Source organism: Rhododendron vialii, chromosome 8a (assembly GCF_030253575.1).
Source record: "Rhododendron vialii isolate Sample 1 chromosome 8a, ASM3025357v1".
NCBI lineage: Eukaryota > Viridiplantae > Streptophyta > Magnoliopsida > Ericales > Ericaceae > Rhododendron > Rhododendron vialii.
The window spans coordinates 4,318,680-4,336,287 of record NC_080564.1 but is presented as its reverse complement, the minus strand read 5'-3'; the positions used below and the strand labels follow the sequence as shown (position 1 = coordinate 4,336,287).

The following is a 17,608-nucleotide window of genomic DNA, read 5'->3' as shown; positions in this document are numbered from 1 at the left end:
TAATATAACTTAGAAGGCATTCGTTTAGTAGTTGAAATGGATGAATAAGAGTGAGTAGATAAAAAAAACTCGCGAGCGTTTACTTTGTTGTTCCTTGTAATGAGGATACAAAAAGGGATTGGAGAGGTCTGAGAGGCACACCCGGTAATTACGGCCGCCTAGGTAAGCTAATGATGGGGTGGGGTGGGTTTCTCAAAGAAACCCACCCACCCAGATATGCAGGGGTCTCAGCATATTCAACGGCTAAGCAGTTCGAGTGCAAAGGAGAATTGAACACTGGATAAGAGTGTGCCTAAGTTAGCTTATCTCTAAGGTCGGGCTGTTTGTTAGAAGGATATAGAAGCCGGATATAGGAATCCGGGTGTGCTATATCCGGCGTTTGTTGAACCCGGATAAGTTTTGGCTTGGATATACATATCCCCTTGGAGGGGTTATCTTCGGCTGGTTTTTCCCCTTTGCGATTTCCATTGCGACAAACAGAGATTAGTAAACCCAATAGAAATCGGTTTGTTTTCTGCAACTCCCAAACATGAAATCCCAACAGATGTGGGTGGGTTTCTCCAAATCGGCATGTCTTTGGTGTAGCAAATTGGTGTGAGATTATTTGGGAGGGTTACTGGGTTAGAGTGAGTGAGTGATTTGGAATGAGAGAGCTGCCCAGATTATTATATTTTATCCACCCTTCTTATCGAATACTACAAAACAAACCAAGTAACTTTTAAACTTCCCTTCTAAAATAATTCCCCTTCAATCATATCCACCTCTTTATTCCCTCCTTGAATATCTATTTTTTGGAAGAGCAATGCTCCAAGAACACGAGTATACCACAACCACACATTTTTTTAACTGCACACAATTGTTGATGAGTTGTTATATCCTCATTTTGGGGACATTATTCTGGCCACATGCATGTTTGATGACAAGTTGCTTTTTGCTCTCCAGTGGGAAGTTTGCAAAGTGTCTGGACGATCCAAAACACGTTTGGACGGTTGGGATCGCCGACGGATACCCACTCGGCAACCCAAAAATTCTCCTGTTGGGGAGGCGTCCCTTGACCACTTTTTATTGAATCACTAGCTTTTCCCTTGATGCATAACTTGACCACTCTTTTCAGTCAACTCAATGGGCACAAAGAGTGAGGATATCTCTCCCTTGTCCCATTTGGCATAAAGGGAATATAAATGTAGCATTTCGCAAGGAGAGGAAGAACAAAGGACTGAAAGTTCAAACGACATCTTCCTTGGTGTTTTGGATGATGTAATAATAATGCGTATTTTATATAATATATATATATATATATAAATGCCCTTTCTATAAAAAGGCTGCGGTACCACAAGAAAGGAGTCAAGAAAACCAAAGGTGGAAATTAGGGTAGAGAATGTGCCAAGTGGCGTTACAGGATATGGCATACTGGCAAACCATCGCTTACCACCAGTAGTGGCAGAACAAGGATTTGGCATATATCACCTTTATGGCAAATAAAACATGGTTGCTTCATGTTGTTGGAGTGGAGGCTCAGGGACGCTGCTCTGGTTCGTGTTAGGGTAGCCACAGAGCTCCTGGTTCCCAGCTGGGTCCTGCAGATGGTCGTTGATCGTTGCCGCGGCGGCCATCTGATTAACAAAAAACATGTCCAGTGAGTGTTTCTCGTTTTGACATCTCTGCGACGATTTTATTTTCTAATACCTTTTCGTACCTCTATTTGCGTGAACAGCCTCTGTTCTCTTCTATGCTCCCTCTGTTCGTCGTCAATAGTTGGTAAAACATTAGATGAAATATAGTAAAACATGGATATACATGAATCTGGTAAATACATCCTTGACTCCATACTCACATCACGTTGTCCACCAATAGTCTTTTCAAGTTATGAATCTGACGTTCCGTGGGAGGTTATTTGTGTCGACCTACAACATGACATGTACCATTTGCATTCTGTAGTAAACAGCAGCTATAATTTATTTTTTGTGGACGTGTTCTTGGCAGCCCTAAAAGCAAAATCCTACCTTCGTCCCTGCATTCGCTCTACGCATTCTAATCTTGGCTTCTTGCTAATATGCCACCCTATAATTGTGTTGAGTACTAAGTTCCTCCGGTTTTCTAGTAGATAAACACTTGCTTAGGTCAAGAGTTTCTGTAAGAAAAATAAAATTCGATTGGATGTGTCAGACTCATGTTGGAGTGCCTAACACTGTGTCTAACAACTAACATGAGACCTTTTGTCACCTTCAGTGTGATCTTCTGAGCAGCATTGTTCTTCAGAACTCAGAGCATCATGCTTCTTTTGGGCACTACTATAAAAAGTCCTACCCGTTGCCCAAGCGGAGCTGATGACACTTGCACCCACTTTTTGGTAGAGAGACTCTTCTCGTTGCTCAAACCCTGAAGCATAAAATTGGGAGCGGATGACAGCAACCACCACAACAGATCACAACCTCCAACTGTGTATTAATTTGTAATAGAACAATGCTATACGCCATCACTAGAACTTACAAGAGTGAATGAAACCACTGGTTTCATTGAATGAAAGCTCTCTCTCAATTCTCATCCATTAAGTTTGTGTACCGTACACTGCTCAAGTTCTGGAATGGCTCTCTGATTTCATCTTTATCCACCCTCAGCAGGGAAAAAGTTCATTTTGGTGGTTTGACTACTCAAACCAGCTATTTGGACTTACAAATGTCTGAACCATCGAGAACTTCCAGAAATATCCTCTCTCTGCCATCATATGTGCATAGTGCCTCGGAGAAGGTCACGAGGGTACTTTTATAGGTGCCACTTAGTCATAGTTGGGCAGTGACGAGGTTTTAATTGGTCATGATGGGTCTTTCTTTGGACACCTAGAAAGACTCAGAAAAATGAAAAAGACTTCGCCTGCCAATTCGAGCATTCTTCCCGTATCTTTCAGGCACCAAAGTCTCTTCGTATGCCTTTTGATCTACTGAATCTAGACAAATGCAACAATACAATCAACAACTGGTTTGGTGAATTGAGAAAGAAATTTAGTTTTGTTGGCCTAGCGGGATCTGAGAAACTACCATACACAGCTCAGTGCAGACACTCGGAGCTCAAGTGCTTGAACTTGGTTTGGGGAACAATTGATCTTTGACTGGAAAAATAGATAAGCAGAGTTTTGGAATTTCACCCCAGATATCCTTCCAATTGGATTTCACTATTGAACAACTACTATGTACAGATAATATTTTGTCCCTGAAAATTTTCTGACCATGTCAATGCAAACCTACCACTCAGAGATGCTAAACACCATTTGAAGGGAAAGGTCCTGCAATCGTTAGAGCCAATGTTACATTGACTCGTATCCACATTGGACACTTGACGCTTGAAGGGCACTAGATATGCGTCTGCCATGCTTAAATGGACAAGAACCCATCAAGTACTCACAAGTAGTTATGGCTATGCTTGTTGCCTGATACTCTGATTATATGAGGAAAAAAAATACTTATTTTAGTTTGTAACATCAATTTACCCTATGAAAGAAACATGTACTAACCATGAATTCTTTGTGCCCTAGTGTTATTGAACTTCAGAGTTAGACCGGTCAGACACAGGTCATAAATAAAATCATCCATCCCTTTTTCGTGGCCAACAATAGAAGTCAGTCGGCCAATCTTATCAGTTTGGCATCCATGCTAAACAGAATAGTTACCCCTTGGCCATTCTACTCTAGTATGTGGCTGAAACATCATACGAAAAGCTTTTCCCGAGTGAAAAATAGTTAAATTAGATCTTTTTTCCAGATTGAATTTTGACCTGGTAGGTTTGTCAGCAACTGCTGTATGCATACTCTGCTCCTGCAATTTCCACTTTGTTATTTGGTTGTTTTCACCATCTTTCCTTCTTCTCCTTCCTTTTCCGTTTTATTTTCATGTTATTGTTGCTACCTTACACAACCAAAGTTGCCCAATTGATAGTTTACACAACAGACAATACTAATAACTCGTCCTATATGGAGTTTTACATGCTTTTTAAATTCTATGCTTGTTTCTGACAGTCCTGAAAGATCTTGGAGCAACACCGTTTAGTCCTTCATTTCAAATCAAATAGATATATCAATCTCTATACCATCACGTTCCAATACATGTGCCATGCCTGACAAAGTGCTTACACACAACAGACGTAGGCATTTCCTAAGCGCTTAAAGTCAAGTGCAGAGGTATTGAACAAGAACATTCTGACAATGGAATTTAGGGATACTATTAAGTTAGGTAAGCCAGAATTATAAAGATGACATACCTTTTCATGGAGAGCCGCAACAGCTTTCATCATAAGCTGCGACTGCACAAAATTTACCATTGGTGAGCATCACCAGCAATGTACTTTTTTGGGCAATCAACTTATGTTTTCTTCTCTAAGTGTTGCTTTCAAAGCTAAGTGTACCCTTCAACTTCCACCCGGCAAACTAAAGATTCTACAGATGTTCAGCCACTATGAGGGACTAAAAGACATTTTTAGTTGCTTTCTTATCTTTTATGCTCTTCTTCTAATCAGTTTACAGGATTAGTATCTGATGTTTAGGTGCTTATTATCATTTCCCCTTGTAGTTTTCTCTCTTAAAGGACGAAAATGTAAATATTTAATCAGGACATGTAACTAACCTTTCTCTTCCTGGTTTGGCGTAGTGTGGTATCCAACTTATGCTCCAGTTGAGTGAGCTCTGTCACATCAAGCTGATCAACTTTATGTTCTTCAAAAAGCCTGCAAATATGAAAACAGAAAAACACCTTGACAAATTCACCGTTGGGAAACATGTTGCGAGCACATTAAAGCCAGCGCTAGAATTGTTACCTATGGACAATTGGCAGTAGGTTAGTGCCATTCCATAGATCCATATATTCCTCATTATGCTTCTGTTAGCATACCAAAAGACAGAAAAAGTGAATATGATACTTTCTCTTTGCCCCATCAAATGCAAAATAATATCACCTGATATAATCGATTCATTAATCCTCCACTTTATGCATATGAGGCGCATATTAGGATAAACTTGGTTGACTGTACGCTTTTGAACACACCAATATGAGATTTACGATTGTGTTCCATCCAACTATGGAAATATCTCCTAAAAAGAACTTGACTTTGTTGGGAATGATATTATTGATAACATGATGAAAGGCCTAAATCAGATCTAAGTGGCGGAATTTTTTCAACTGAATTGTGCCAAGTATTATCGCATGCTTAACAACATAGAGGCAAGAAGAATCCTCTTTTCCTTTTTAGCTCTATAATATGCATGCTTTTCAGTTTTCACTTAAATAACCGCAAAAGGAGGTCAAAGATGCATGCTTTTTGCAAGTTTGTTATTTAAATATCATCTGTAGCTACACAATCAATACAATAATCCCGGCCATTGTATTTCGTCCACCACGTAAGGTCCGTAAGGAGGTCAAAGATGCATCCCAATTAGTTGTTAAATTACTTCAACATTGCAGCTTTCCTCAATAATGTGGCTAATAAACAAACCAAGCTACTCGAGTTCAAACTTGGATCTACTCGTTGAAAGTTCGTTTCCAAATGGTGCTTACATAAACAAATAAAACTTGGACATTTGTTTGAAGCTAGTTGACCTTTCACCCAGTTTGATCAAGCCACTATTAGTCCCGTCTCATTTTTGGTGTTTAAAAAATCCAAGCTGCTCAAGACTTGCTCTTGATCGACTACATTAAAGCTTATTTGAGGTTGGATTTGAAACTAATTAAGTTTTTAAATCAAGTTTGCAAAATTCACTGCTCAGCTCATCTGACTCGTTTATCAGCCTACTCAAGAAACCACTTCTTTAAATTGGAGCTCGATAATTTGTCCAACCTTGGATTCTTGACCGCTCCTGCCTGCATCTCCATGGATCTGGTAGCACTCAAAGATTCTTCTCAGGCTACATGACAAGGGACATTTCGTAAATAAATCTAGCAAACACAATCTGAAACATACTACGTAGAAACTTCAAAATGATAAATCGAACTCCATATTCAAAAACTTGGAATCACAGTGTAATGAATTCAATCCAAGTAGTATGGTACTATATGTACAGCTGAAGATATCGAGTGGGCGTACTAAAGTAAAATGGAATAGAAATTGATGAGTATGCGAAGGTACCTATCGCCGGTGCAGAACTCGTAAAGCTTGCCGCCGCCGGAGAAGACGAAGACAGCGATCTCGACGTCGCACAGCACAGAGAGCTCGCGAGCTTTCTTCATCAACCCGCTCCGCCGCTTCGAGAATGTCACCTGCCGACTGCTCTTGTCTTCGATTGTCTTCAACTCCAGCTTCCTTCTCCCCATCTCTCTCTCTCTCTCTCCGAGGCCTAATCCTAGCTTATCGTATTCACTGAAATCAATGCGAAAATCGCCCCTCTTTGATTGGTTTTTTCATTTCGTTTTGGAGCGAAAAATGAAGAGGTGACGATTTAATTTGTATCATACGGTTCCAGTGATCACAGTGGCAAAGCCGTAGATATCAGGAACCTACGATACGGTACGCGGACCCCACCAGTTGATCCATAGCCTTAGGGATTTTGATACGCTTACCCCACAGCTCACAAGTTGATTCATGACAAAAGGTTTTTTGATTTGTGACTCTAAATCTTCGTTCCAATTTTATCGAATGTCCCCGAGGGAACGACTCTGAATCCTTAAACTATTATCGAATGTCCCCGAAGGAACGACTTTGAATCTTTAAACAAGTATACAAGTATAGTTCCTTTGAGGGGGAAGAATAAAAGAACTAGTTCCATTTTTATCGAATAACTTCATTTTGTTAGTAGAGTCTAGCTTCTAATCTCCTAATTAGGCATAAAGTAAAGCATTGCTTTAATTATGTAACGACTCGTGACCTGCTAACCATTTGCCTAACCGCATGATTCAAAATGTTAATCTCAAGTTATATAGTAGCTGGTGAGACTTTACTTATAAACCATTTGACTTTTCTTAGTTTCCCCGATGTGGGATTGAGGATGTCACAAATTTAGCATAAAGTAAAGCATTGTCTTAAAAGTCTTGTGTAGTTGCATAGAAGACTATATATAGAATTAAAAAAGGAGAATAATAGCTATCTTTTCAAATAACAAGCATATTTATATTTATTTATTTATTTTAGTAAAAGATTCTGCATTAAATTAAGAAACAAGAAGTCTGGGGTGTAGCACCCTAAAAGGTCTTCGTGAAACTTAAAATGTAAAGTTGTAGGGCGAGAAGAGAATATAGATAATCCTAAATCTGATCTGACAACTGGTTTGGCAAGTAAATCCGCACATCTATTAGCTTCTCTAAACACATGTTTGATCTCGGTTAATTAGAATCTCTCCAGAAGAGTCCTGCAATCACAGATGATTGATGAGCACCTAATATTGCTGATATTTGGTGCGACTAGTTCCGTTCTTTGTTGTTTTAACTTGCGTTTATTTAGTTTTTATAACGATATTGCACGTAAGGTAGGTTTTTGTGTGTTTCAGGTAATTCGTATAAATAAGGCGTATTTCAACGCCATGAATGGCCTAAGTGCTTCCAAGTACCCGAAGACCCTGTCGGCCCCTTAAAATCTGTCTAAGTATGGAAAAATGACTTTTTGAAAAAGTATCGATTTTCGAGATAAAAAATGGCAGTAATTGATTCTTGAATTTTTCTAAGAGTAACTACAAAGTTACAAGGTTTTATTTGAAGAGCAATGTCATGTTTTGATCCATTTTCTCTTGAGAAAAATCCCAGTTTTCCATTTTACACTAAAAGTGGGGGGTTGACATTTTGATTTAAATGGAATCTTGAAATTCTGGTAATGTCATTGTTCCCAAATGGGGGGTACTTTCTTATTTTCATTAAATAAATTAAAGTAAAGGAAACGTAAAAGAAAGGTTTAAAATGTAGCATTTACTTAAGTTTAGAGAATGAAAATAAGATGCTGAGGAGCTGTGAAGTTGCTGGGAGCTGTTTGCTGAAGCTGAAGCCAACCTGAAATCTGCAGTTTTGAAGAATGTTATCGATAACATCCTCAATGGTATCGATACCATTTGCTCCATTTTGGTCCACAAGTTGTCCAGACCCGAGGGAATCGATAACATTTTGTTGGAGTTATCGATATCTATTTTCTCCGGGGGATCTTTTCAAGGATGTTATCGATACATTAGCCTATGGTATCGATAACTTTTGTCTCCTGCAGATATTTTTACTGCTTTTTGGACTTTCCATTTATGGAATACTTGCCATTTTTGGCAAGTTCAGGGATATTTTGTGGAGAGAAAATGCTGAGTTGTATAAATACTCTTCTCTCTCTCTCTTGAAAGAGGGTAGGTAGTTAGTTTAGGTTAGTTTTTACCCCATTAATATTTTTGGAGCTTTCTTAAGTTATTTTCTTCAAGAACCACTTAAGGTATTGATCATTTCTTGTTTTCTTGTTCTTTAATGTTGTAGCTACTAGTTGGATCTTCATATAAATCAAGTTTATTTTCGTTTTTATCGGTTAATCATGTTTATCATTCCTTCCATGCTTTATAGTCTTTTCAATATGTGTGAGTAGTCTATAAGGCTTGGCTATGGGGTGAATAACACTTTGTGACTTTGGTTAATCTTGCTTTTCTCAACTTAAGACTTGAGGTTTTGTTTGGAAATGTGAGTGGTTCGCCTTTTATGTAACAAAACTTGTCGATGTTAACCTCCGGTGATCATATGCTTGCACATATGGTTCCGTGAGCTATGTCTCGCCTCGTGTTTGCCAAAAGAACCGAAGAACTTGCTCGCTTTCCAAACCACGCTTCTAGTTCTTGACCTTGATATTTAGTTTGAATGCAAGTCTTGGCGTTGTTAATCTCCAGTGATCATGTGCTCGCTCATATGGTTCCGAGAGCGATGCCACGCCTTGTGTTTAGCTTGTTATTCAAACTCTATATCAAGTCTAACTATTTTCATAGCTAAATCTTCCGGTTGATAGCCTATGCCGTGCGATTCAACCGTGTTTTCGTTGAGAATTGTTAGATGGCTTAAGTTGCAGGCGTTAGTAACTCCATTGCCTTGCCGCCTTTAATTCTTAGTTAAAACTCATTTTCTAGTATTTTTCATAAGGGTATTTCTTACCTTTCAAAGGAAAACTAAAAGTTGGCCGCCTTAACGCCACAAACCCTTACATCTTCAATCCGAACAAGCTATATTCGAACTCCATGTGGATCGACTCGGACTTCCTCACTATACTATGCAAATCTTTAGTTGTAGTCCGGTTAATAAATAATTGAATTTGACAGCCGTTTGGTAAACTTCAACGACTACCGAATTGGGCTCGATCAATGATCAGTTGAAAAAGAGGGTGATTTCAATAAGTCTCAATGTAAAGATTCTGGATGTTATTCTCCAACGCAAACCATCCCTGAGGCCCAAAAATTCAATGGCAAGAATTGACGTAATCCACATACTCTGCCCGAACCCAGCAACCCATTGGCCATCGTTGTCCCGAATGATCCCCTTGATGCACCAACGCTTCCTTTTTACATTGCTACCTTGTATAACTTTGACGGTGGTAGTAGTGGAGATGCAATAACGCTCCAACCACATACTTTCACACACAAGTACACACCATCATTACATCGCAAGTTCGCAACTTGCAAATCCACCATCAATATTGCTACGAAAGATCCTACAACCATAAACACTCACAAACAAGTGACAACATTCATAAATTGATGAGTGCGACAAATGTGAAGTGGTGATAGTGGTACACGGTGACAACAACTAAACCATAAGGGCTCGTTTGTTGGACAGATAAGGTTTTGGGTGGATAAGAAGCAGATATGTAATGAGGGAGGATTAGCTAAGAGGATGGATTATCTTATACTCGGTTTAAGTAATACTAGTTGATGTGGGTGGATAAGAGTAGTTAGATAACAGTGGATGATGTATAAATTTACTTAATTACCCTTATTAAATAATTACATTGAGAATACAAAAAAGGTTTGAAGGTCAATTTGGTCTTTCTCCCCACCCGAATAAGCTTTTCCTAGGGTGGGGGGTGGGATTAGTTAAGGCCCCTTCAAAGGCATAAGCTCTTCCCCCTCTCCCTTATCCCTTTCCTTCACCCCCTACCAAACACCATATTCTTTTTCCCTCTCCCTCCCTTATCCCCTCCTTCTCATGTCCCCCTTCTTAACACCCTTGACAAACATGCCTAAGCGTCCATATGCACTCTTAAATTGCACATACTCTTCACTATCCAGAGGTCTCAAGCCATTGTCATATTGTCGAACTTTTTGGACTGTCCATAGGCACTCTCTTTGTAAAAATCACGTATGACTACTATCATTTATGATGAGTTCCATTTCTCACCCCAAATTGGATCTATCTATGAGGTTCTTAAAACGTTTCAAAAGAGGGAGAATAAAAAAAAAAAAAAAAAAGGAGACATGACAGATTGATTAAAGAGATAAACTTTTTCACAACTTTGCGCAATTTTAGTTGTCCGTTTCGGCAATCAATGGTCCGGATTTAAAAAACTCTTCCGGCGAATAGTTTTTTTTAAAATCCGGACCGTCCAAAACCCATTAGGCGCACGTGATTGAGCGCCGTGAAGTAAATTCACGGCTCCGCCGCAAAAAAAAGTTTTCCTCTTGATAAAAGGGTTTGAATCAACTTGCTTGGAATCCACTTTTTGTAAGGCTAAGGCCTCCTACTCCTCTCCTTTCCTTTTTACGTGGATGGAGTGCTATTATTATCCGAAACATGGATTGGTATCTTTCTCATCTTCATACACGTATCTCTCCTTGATCAATAGCCGCCACAGAGTTGCAGAATCTAGAATAAGAAAATATATAGCATCACGTACTGCAATAGTTTCCACTCATTTGCCCTTTTGAAAGCCTATTCAGCCCATTCTTCATCTTTTGCTTTAGGCTTTTCCCCACTTTATCTTTCCACTTTTCTTTGTTGAAGAAGGGGAAAAGTGGAAAAGAAAAGGTGGAATTCCGGACCCCGTTCGATTTGGTTATTGAGGGAATCTTTAGAGTGTAATAAGTGACGAGAGATAGATAAAGAAAATTTATCGTGGATTATGAATAGGGGTTTTGAATCTCCCAAGCGAGCAAGGCTATGTTCTACACAAAAGTGCACTACTTGTATGGCTTACATGAGATTTCCACTTTTATCTCATGGCCAACAATTCACTAGAATTTTCTTTTCTTTTCTTTTTTATCAATAACAAGTGAATTTCATTCGCGAAAAGTCTAATGGCAGTTACAAGGGATTTCGTCAAAATAAGATAACTTGCATCGTTCATCTAGACATGAGCATAAGCTCTCTCTCAGATCCGGGGATGCAGCAAACCAGCTCCCTGTAGAGCACTGCGTGGCGCACACGGACCGTCCAAAAGCATTTTCAACAGTCCGGATTAAAAACAAACTCTTCCAAAAAAAAGTTAACTCTACCCTAACTCTTTCAGGGAAGAGTTTGTTTTCAATCCGGATCATTGATTGCCAAGATGAACGGTCCGAATGCGTCCTGCAAGGCGCTCTACAGAAAGCTGCTTTGCAGCATCCCGGGTCCCTCTCTAACACATAATGCAAAGCTGACCAAAAACGAGTTCGGTAATAGTGTAAGCCACTGATAAAGATCACAACTTTTTTGATCCACTAGCAGTGCGCACTCACAAATAGATGAACCTGGGTCAAATGTGCTCAAGCCCAACAGTAGGAAGATCCTAAAATTGCTTATACTGGAAATGGTCCGACTCACAAAAGGCTAAAGTGATCTTTGGGTGGATACTGGACTCTTGCATATTGGACCTAGTCCCACCCACCAAAAGGCTAACGCCATCCAATAAAAGAACCCACATTCCAGTTATATAGCGAGTTTTTTACTATCTCGTTTGTGTGTTTCACACGCTCATATAACGGCGTGTTCGAATCAGCTTACACGTAACTTGATTAATTTCACAATCATTAGGCATTATTTGCAACAAAGTTTTTTTTTGTTACCAACTGTAAAAGCCGAACTGGCGATGATGAAATACTACTATAGTAGTCGCTTGTTTGATGTTCTGAGCCAATTCCTTAAAAATTGTGGCAAAAGAAATTATTTGATAGTCTCGAGTCGTTGCTCTAATTCACTCCCAAAATGTTATCTATGGTATTGTTTCTCCAATAGGAAAATAAAATCATGGATCTCATAGTATCAATCACTCTCTAACTCTAACTCATATGGTCACCACATATTCGAGCTATGAATAATTTTTGGTGGGTTACTTGAGAGGGACGGAGTTGAAATTATGCTTCGAGTTGAGAGCACACTAGAGAGCTGTGCCATTATGTTCGGACCCATCTCGAGTCTTGTAATACGATTCACCTCGTCGAGCTTTTTTACTCATACAAAAATAAGATTGATTGAACATAGCTGAGTGAACATAACAAATTTTGCTTCATGTTTAATCTTAAAATCACAAAAACTAGTAGTAGTATATATTTATGTTTCAAAAATGGGGTGAAAATCAACTCATATATCTATGTTTAAAAAATGGGGAGTCATTTCCGTACTCCCTAAATCAACTTTTTATTTCTTACTCTCAATTAAGGGCAAATTTCACTGACCTCCCCTGAGGTTTCTGACACGAACAGAAACCTCCCCTGAGGTTTCTGAAATGACACTGCCCTCCCCTCCTTTACCCGACAATACCAAGGGACCCCCCTGCCGTTAACTTTCCGTTAGAAAATGGATGGAAAAGGTGATGTTGTACTATACTTTTTACAATACCTATACTACTCTTATCAGACTCTTTACCGCTCTCAAAGAGAAATGAGCGCAAAGTGTAGAAATGTTTGTATTTTATATTTTATAAATGAGAGCGGTAAAGAGTCTGATGAGAGTAGTATAGGTATTGTAAAAAGTATAGTACAACATCACCTTTTCCATCCATTTTCTAACGGAAAGTTAACGGCAGGGGGGTCCCTTGGTATTGTCGGGTAAAGGAGGGGAGGGCAGTGTCATTTCAGAAACCTCAGGGGAGGTTTCTGTTCATGTCAGAAACCTCGGGGGAGGTCAGTGAAATTTGCCCCTCAATTAACCTATTTTGTTGTTTTCAAAATTATTTCATATACAGTAGTACTAGGTTTTTTCAATTATCTTGAACTTGAAGAAAAAGTGATAGGAGTAGTAGTAATTACTGAGAGAGAGAGAGAGAGAGAGAGAGAGAATGGCTTTGACGAACTTGATATTGACGGTGGCCGGAGTGAGCGCAGTGGTTCTGCTGATGAGGAGCGATGTAAAGCAAACGGCCACAATCTTCAGGCGAAACGTCCGTCAGATTCGCCACTGGCTCGAACAAGAGTCCACCGCTGCCGCCAAGTACGCTACCTTCCACCACAGTGTCTTTGCTCTTATCAGCTTCTTCTACTTTTAAAGCCCTAAATTCAATCTATCCCTCATATTTCATTCAGCAGTCCTTCTAATTGTTGCATTCAATCTTGTTTTTAATTCGGCCAATTTGAATAATTGATCGTGGATATCTTTTTCAGACGTTTGGGTATAAAACTTCACACTTTAAGGTCTTCTTTTTTTTGTTTTGTTATTGGCGTTAGCCTAACTGAACTGATCTCTAGAGCCTGTTGGTGTTAGAAATAGGAAGTAAGGAAAGAAGTAGAGGTGTCATACGGTCGTGCTTCTCGCCGTGCCATGCCGGCCCATCTCCAACCGTGTTTTGTAACAACTAACAACTTTAGTATTTGTTGTGCCATGCACCATGCCCGTCTAGAACCGCGTTGTGCCATGCTCGGCCCACTTCCATGTCGTGGATGTGCCGTGCCCGTCTTAGACTGTCGTGCCGTGCCCGGTCCGTCTAAAGCTGCGTCCATGCTAGCCTGGCCGTTTGACACCTCTAGAAGGAAGGAAGGATGAAACTATCTAATTTGTACCAAAATTGGAAAAGAAAAAGAAATGGAGAGGAAGGAAGGATGAAACTACCTAATTTGTATTTGGTCTGAGAATGGGGACTTGACACTAGGGCAGTTGGCCTAGCAGTTGCTAGCACCACTTGAGGTTTGGGGTTTGAGCTGATGGAGTAGCGTCAAACTCCCTGGCATTAATTTTGTAACAACTACCCACTACCAAAAAAGAAATGTATGTGGACTTGCGGTGGGCTTGATGTGGAAAGGAATGTGTTGGTGCAGTTGCTGACTGCCTAAGGTTTCACATTTTGCCATGGTAAATTATTGCCAACACGATTATGAGAACCACGAAGACGATTATGAGAACCACGAAGACAAATAGCAAATTCCTAAGCTGGTTGAAAATCTTACAGCTCTCGTCCACTCCTCACCGGATGCTTGCACGGTGTTGCGCCAATTGCACAGGAGTTTGTCATACCCCTTGGAAAGGCTTTGTCAGTTTCCATGATGTTGCAACAATGGCCCCCCCAAGTCTGAGACAATGTTATTGGTTAGTTCTCATTTATGGGATAGGTTTTGAGACATAGGAGAGAGAACTCATGTGTTTGGTAAGGGTTTTGGAGACTTGAGGGCAGCAACTTGTTACTTCCATCTTCCTGTTTTCCATGATGAATCTTGTGATCGATTTTATTTTTTCCTTTTTTATGTTCTTATTGTGCCTACCATCGCGAATCTGTGGCTTTGTCACAACATGGTAAAGGTTTCCAGGCTTCCAGCCTTTCCTGTAAAATTTTAAATGGATGTATTGTGCAGTGCTCTACTCGGCAAATGGATGAATTAGTATCAAGTGTCAACAGGGTTTGGAACTAGGTCTATAATGTTCGATCCAATACTTGTCTGTTAGTTCTATATTCGCTCAATGATGTATCCCTCTTGCTTGATTATTTGGTTTATAAATTATTGTCACGCATCTTAGGGATCCAACTATCGGTTTGGCTACATGTGCTTCTACAAAGTATTTAGAGTTATTTTCCTTGGGTGGCGATAATGCCACGAGGAGTATTTTTAACGCCACAACATTGGAACGCAGTATTACAATTGTGCCCTTAACCAGTTTTGCTCCATCTCTCGACTCTCGGTGCAAAGTGCAGAACCCATTTCTCTCTCCTCTTTTCCTCTCGTCAACTATGCTCCTCCTTTACTCTCCCATTTGCTCCTATTTCTACTCTCTCATTCCAGTTCTTCCCAACTTCCTTGACTGATCGTGAGGAGAAGTGGAGAACACAAGAAGGGCGATGGATTTAACTTTTAACACTAATCTCGTGACCATTCTTCGATTGGGGCCAGCGTCTCTGTTCCTTTGCATCTGCATTTGGAGCCGACGGCCTTCTTGTTTTGGTGATGACGGTGATAAGCTGTAGATGATCTTTGAATCAAGCACCATATGCCCCAAAATAATTTCTACTTGAAAGGGGACGCAAAAGAGGGTGAAGTTTTTTTTTATTTTTTATTTTTCAACGGGAAAATCTGAACGTCTTCTGTTTCTATTATTGACATGCATGTATAGATCCTGGGTTTAGGGAAGGATTTTCTGTATAGGTTCAGAATGGAGGTAATCGAAGTAAATTGGATGGAGGCGGTCGTGTGGCCGGTAAAATTTTTAGTGAGAGGAAAGGAGAGGAAACTATAGATCTTTTGGCGGTGGTAGAGAGCAGAAGAGATCGAACCGAGAGGTGAACAATTTTGTTGATGATGAAGTGCGAGGAAATAATTTAAGAGAGATAGAGAGAAGAAGAAGTGAAAGAAGCCTGCAATTTGCATCACTTTTTTATGTAAAGGGTAAATTAGTCAACAATTCCAAAATGTTGTGGCACTATAAGAATTCATCGTGACATTATCATTGTCCTTTTCCTTTTGTTTCTGCAAGTTCTTGTTAGTGTGCGGTTGAAATGTGTATTTATACTCATCTAAGCTCATCTTTTGATACCGTGCTTCATTGGTACATGACATTTTTGATGATTTCATCATATCACTCAGAGCGGGAGTAGGCCACCTTAGAACTTTTCTACCCTGTGACTTTGCTTTTGGTGTGTTGTATTTGCACTATGGTTCCATGACTTTATTCTCTTATGTTTAATTGTTATGAATTTCTAAATTACCAAATATATATATATATATATATATATATATATATATTAGTTAGGTTCCGGTGAGGGATCCCTCATTTTATTAAAATGCGGGACTCCCCTTCCCGATTGAATTTCGATGATCCGAGCCGCTCAAAGTGATCAGAACGTGATTTTAAGGGTCTCCGTGAGAAATCAGCAAAAAAAATGACCGGGGAGGGCTTCATCCGAGCAGTTTTCATTGAACGGTTCAAAAAAAACTGCTCGGATGACGCCTTTCCCGGTCATTTTTTTTGCTGATTTCTCGCGAGGACCCTAAAAATTACGTTTTGCACACATTGAACGGTTCGGATTTTCAAAATTTGATCGGGAAATAAAAGTCCCTCATTTTAACAAAATGAGGGATCCCTCACTTGAAAATTCCTTTATATATATATATATATATCACTCAGAGCCCCTTCGGGAGAAAACTTGATAGGATGTCCCGGACACCCCCAATGGCTTTGGTTTCATCCTCAATAAAGTGACTGAATTTCAAGCCACTCCAAGTTGCCTATAAAGGAAAGGATAAGACTTATTATAATTCATTCATCTGGGAACAATGTTGACAGCGCGAACAATCCTATAATAAGGATGCTTGGCAGAGGATTTTTTGTTTTGAAAATTGACGTACAAATAGAGGTCAGGCGGTGTTTGTCTGATATAACTTTGAAGGAAAATATACTGGTTAATAGAATTGACTATACGGCCCTCAAGGTGGCTTCACAGGTGCCATTGTTATTTCTTCCATGCATATAAAAGAGGCCAAATTTCATCCCTTTGTTTCTGCTACAATCTTACGATGCTAGCAATCTTTGATCAGCAATTCCTTGTTAAATGTGGATTTTATTGCATCTTCTGTTGTTCGTCCATGCCAACCTTTGCCAGCATGGATATGACTCGTGAATTTTTTCTTCAGGGAAATGGAGAAGGCTAAACCCAAGGAACTGCCTGAGAAAGATACTCCCAAGGGGGACAAGCAATAGATGTATCAGATCAATCATGGGTTTTATACCATAAGGCGGCTGACTCTTCCATGTTCTCTTGGATTTCACTCTTTTTATCCTGTATAAAAAAGTTTGATCAATACTGCTTACTTACGGCTCCAAAATAATATTGTTTTGATCTTCTTTGCACTTCCGCTGGTACTTGTTCGTCTTCTGTGTAGAAGAGTGGTGTACAATGATAGAGAGGTTTTGTGCGTTTTGATGATCTTTGGTTGTAGCCAATCTTTGAAGTACTTGAGCGAGAAATTATCCAAACGCATGGGTTGTGTTCTTACTCGAGTACTGTCAGGTTTTCCCCCTTTTCGTCACAGCTAGAGCTTTGCTTTGGATGGTTTCGCCTTGTATCTTTTGGATTGTCGGTTTTTTTTTTTCCCTTTTCGTCACAGCTAGAGGTTTGTGTTGGTTGGTTTTGCCTTGTATTTTTCAGATTTGCCCAGATTAATTGTAAAGGAAGGTATAAGTGGTACATGAATGACTCCATTTGCCCTTTTGGCAAAAATTTGTTTCCCGTATCTTGTTCGTGTTCGTTCTGTATATCCAACAGGCTATTGCTGATCAAGGTCCGGTCCGTAACCAGT

The 17,608-nt window shown here is 39.7% G+C and overlaps 2 protein-coding genes and 1 long non-coding RNA gene across 4 annotated transcripts; 2 read left to right on the top strand and 1 right to left on the bottom strand.

Annotated features, from left to right (window-relative positions):
* Window positions 1-1,258: 1,258 nt before the first annotated feature.
* On the bottom strand, window positions 1,259-6,604 carry LOC131297995 (agamous-like MADS-box protein AGL31). Its single transcript, XM_058323243.1, has 7 exons — window positions 6,109-6,604; window positions 5,821-5,887; window positions 4,804-4,865; window positions 4,614-4,713; window positions 4,252-4,293; window positions 1,697-1,738; window positions 1,259-1,613 (listed from the first exon to the last, which is right to left on the bottom strand). Exons 1-7 carry the CDS (start codon window positions 6,291-6,293, stop codon window positions 1,470-1,472), a joined length of 642 nt encoding a protein of 213 aa, XP_058179226.1. The 5' UTR covers window positions 6,294-6,604; the 3' UTR covers window positions 1,259-1,469.
* LOC131297996 (uncharacterized) lies at window positions 1,498-4,624 on the top strand. The gene is made up of 2 exons (XR_009190440.1): window positions 1,498-1,636; window positions 4,010-4,624. It is a non-coding gene; the product is annotated as an uncharacterized LOC131297996 (long non-coding RNA).
* A 6,445-nt stretch (window positions 6,605-13,049) lies between the features above and the next one.
* Window positions 13,050-17,542, top strand: LOC131298134 (uncharacterized). 2 transcript variants are annotated; one of them, XM_058323443.1, is made up of 2 exons: window positions 13,050-13,319; window positions 16,943-17,542. In XM_058323443.1, exons 1-2 carry the CDS (start codon window positions 13,168-13,170, stop codon window positions 17,007-17,009), a joined length of 219 nt encoding a protein of 72 aa, XP_058179426.1. In that variant the 5' UTR covers window positions 13,050-13,167; the 3' UTR covers window positions 17,010-17,542. The 2 variants fall into 2 exon arrangements, with proteins under 2 accessions (XP_058179426.1, XP_058179425.1); XM_058323442.1 differs by lacking the exon at window positions 16,943-17,542 and adding an exon at window positions 15,458-15,930 and having other exon boundaries at window positions 13,090-13,319.
* The last annotated feature ends 66 nt before the right edge of the window (window positions 17,543-17,608 follow it).

Excerpts from the sequence above, each read along its gene's own strand:
- LOC131298134 (XM_058323442.1), top strand. The coding sequence starts at position 13,168 with ATGGCTTTGACGAACTTGATATTGACGGTGGCCGGAGTGAGCGCAGTG. Across the intron at positions 13,320-15,457 it reads GAGTCCACCGCTGCCGCCAA|GTTCAGAATGGAGGTAATCG; the intron begins GTACGCTACCTT and ends TTTTCTGTATAG.
- LOC131297995 (XM_058323243.1), bottom strand. The coding sequence starts at position 6,293 with ATGGGGAGAAGGAAGCTGGAGTTGAAGACAATCGAAGACAAGAGCAGT. Across the intron at positions 4,294-4,613 it reads GCCAAACCAGGAAGAGAAAG|TCGCAGCTTATGATGAAAGC; the intron begins GTTAGTTACATG and ends AATTTTGTGCAG. Across the intron at positions 1,614-1,696 it reads GGCTGTTCACGCAAATAGAG|ATGGCCGCCGCGGCAACGAT; the intron begins GTACGAAAAGGT and ends TTTGTTAATCAG.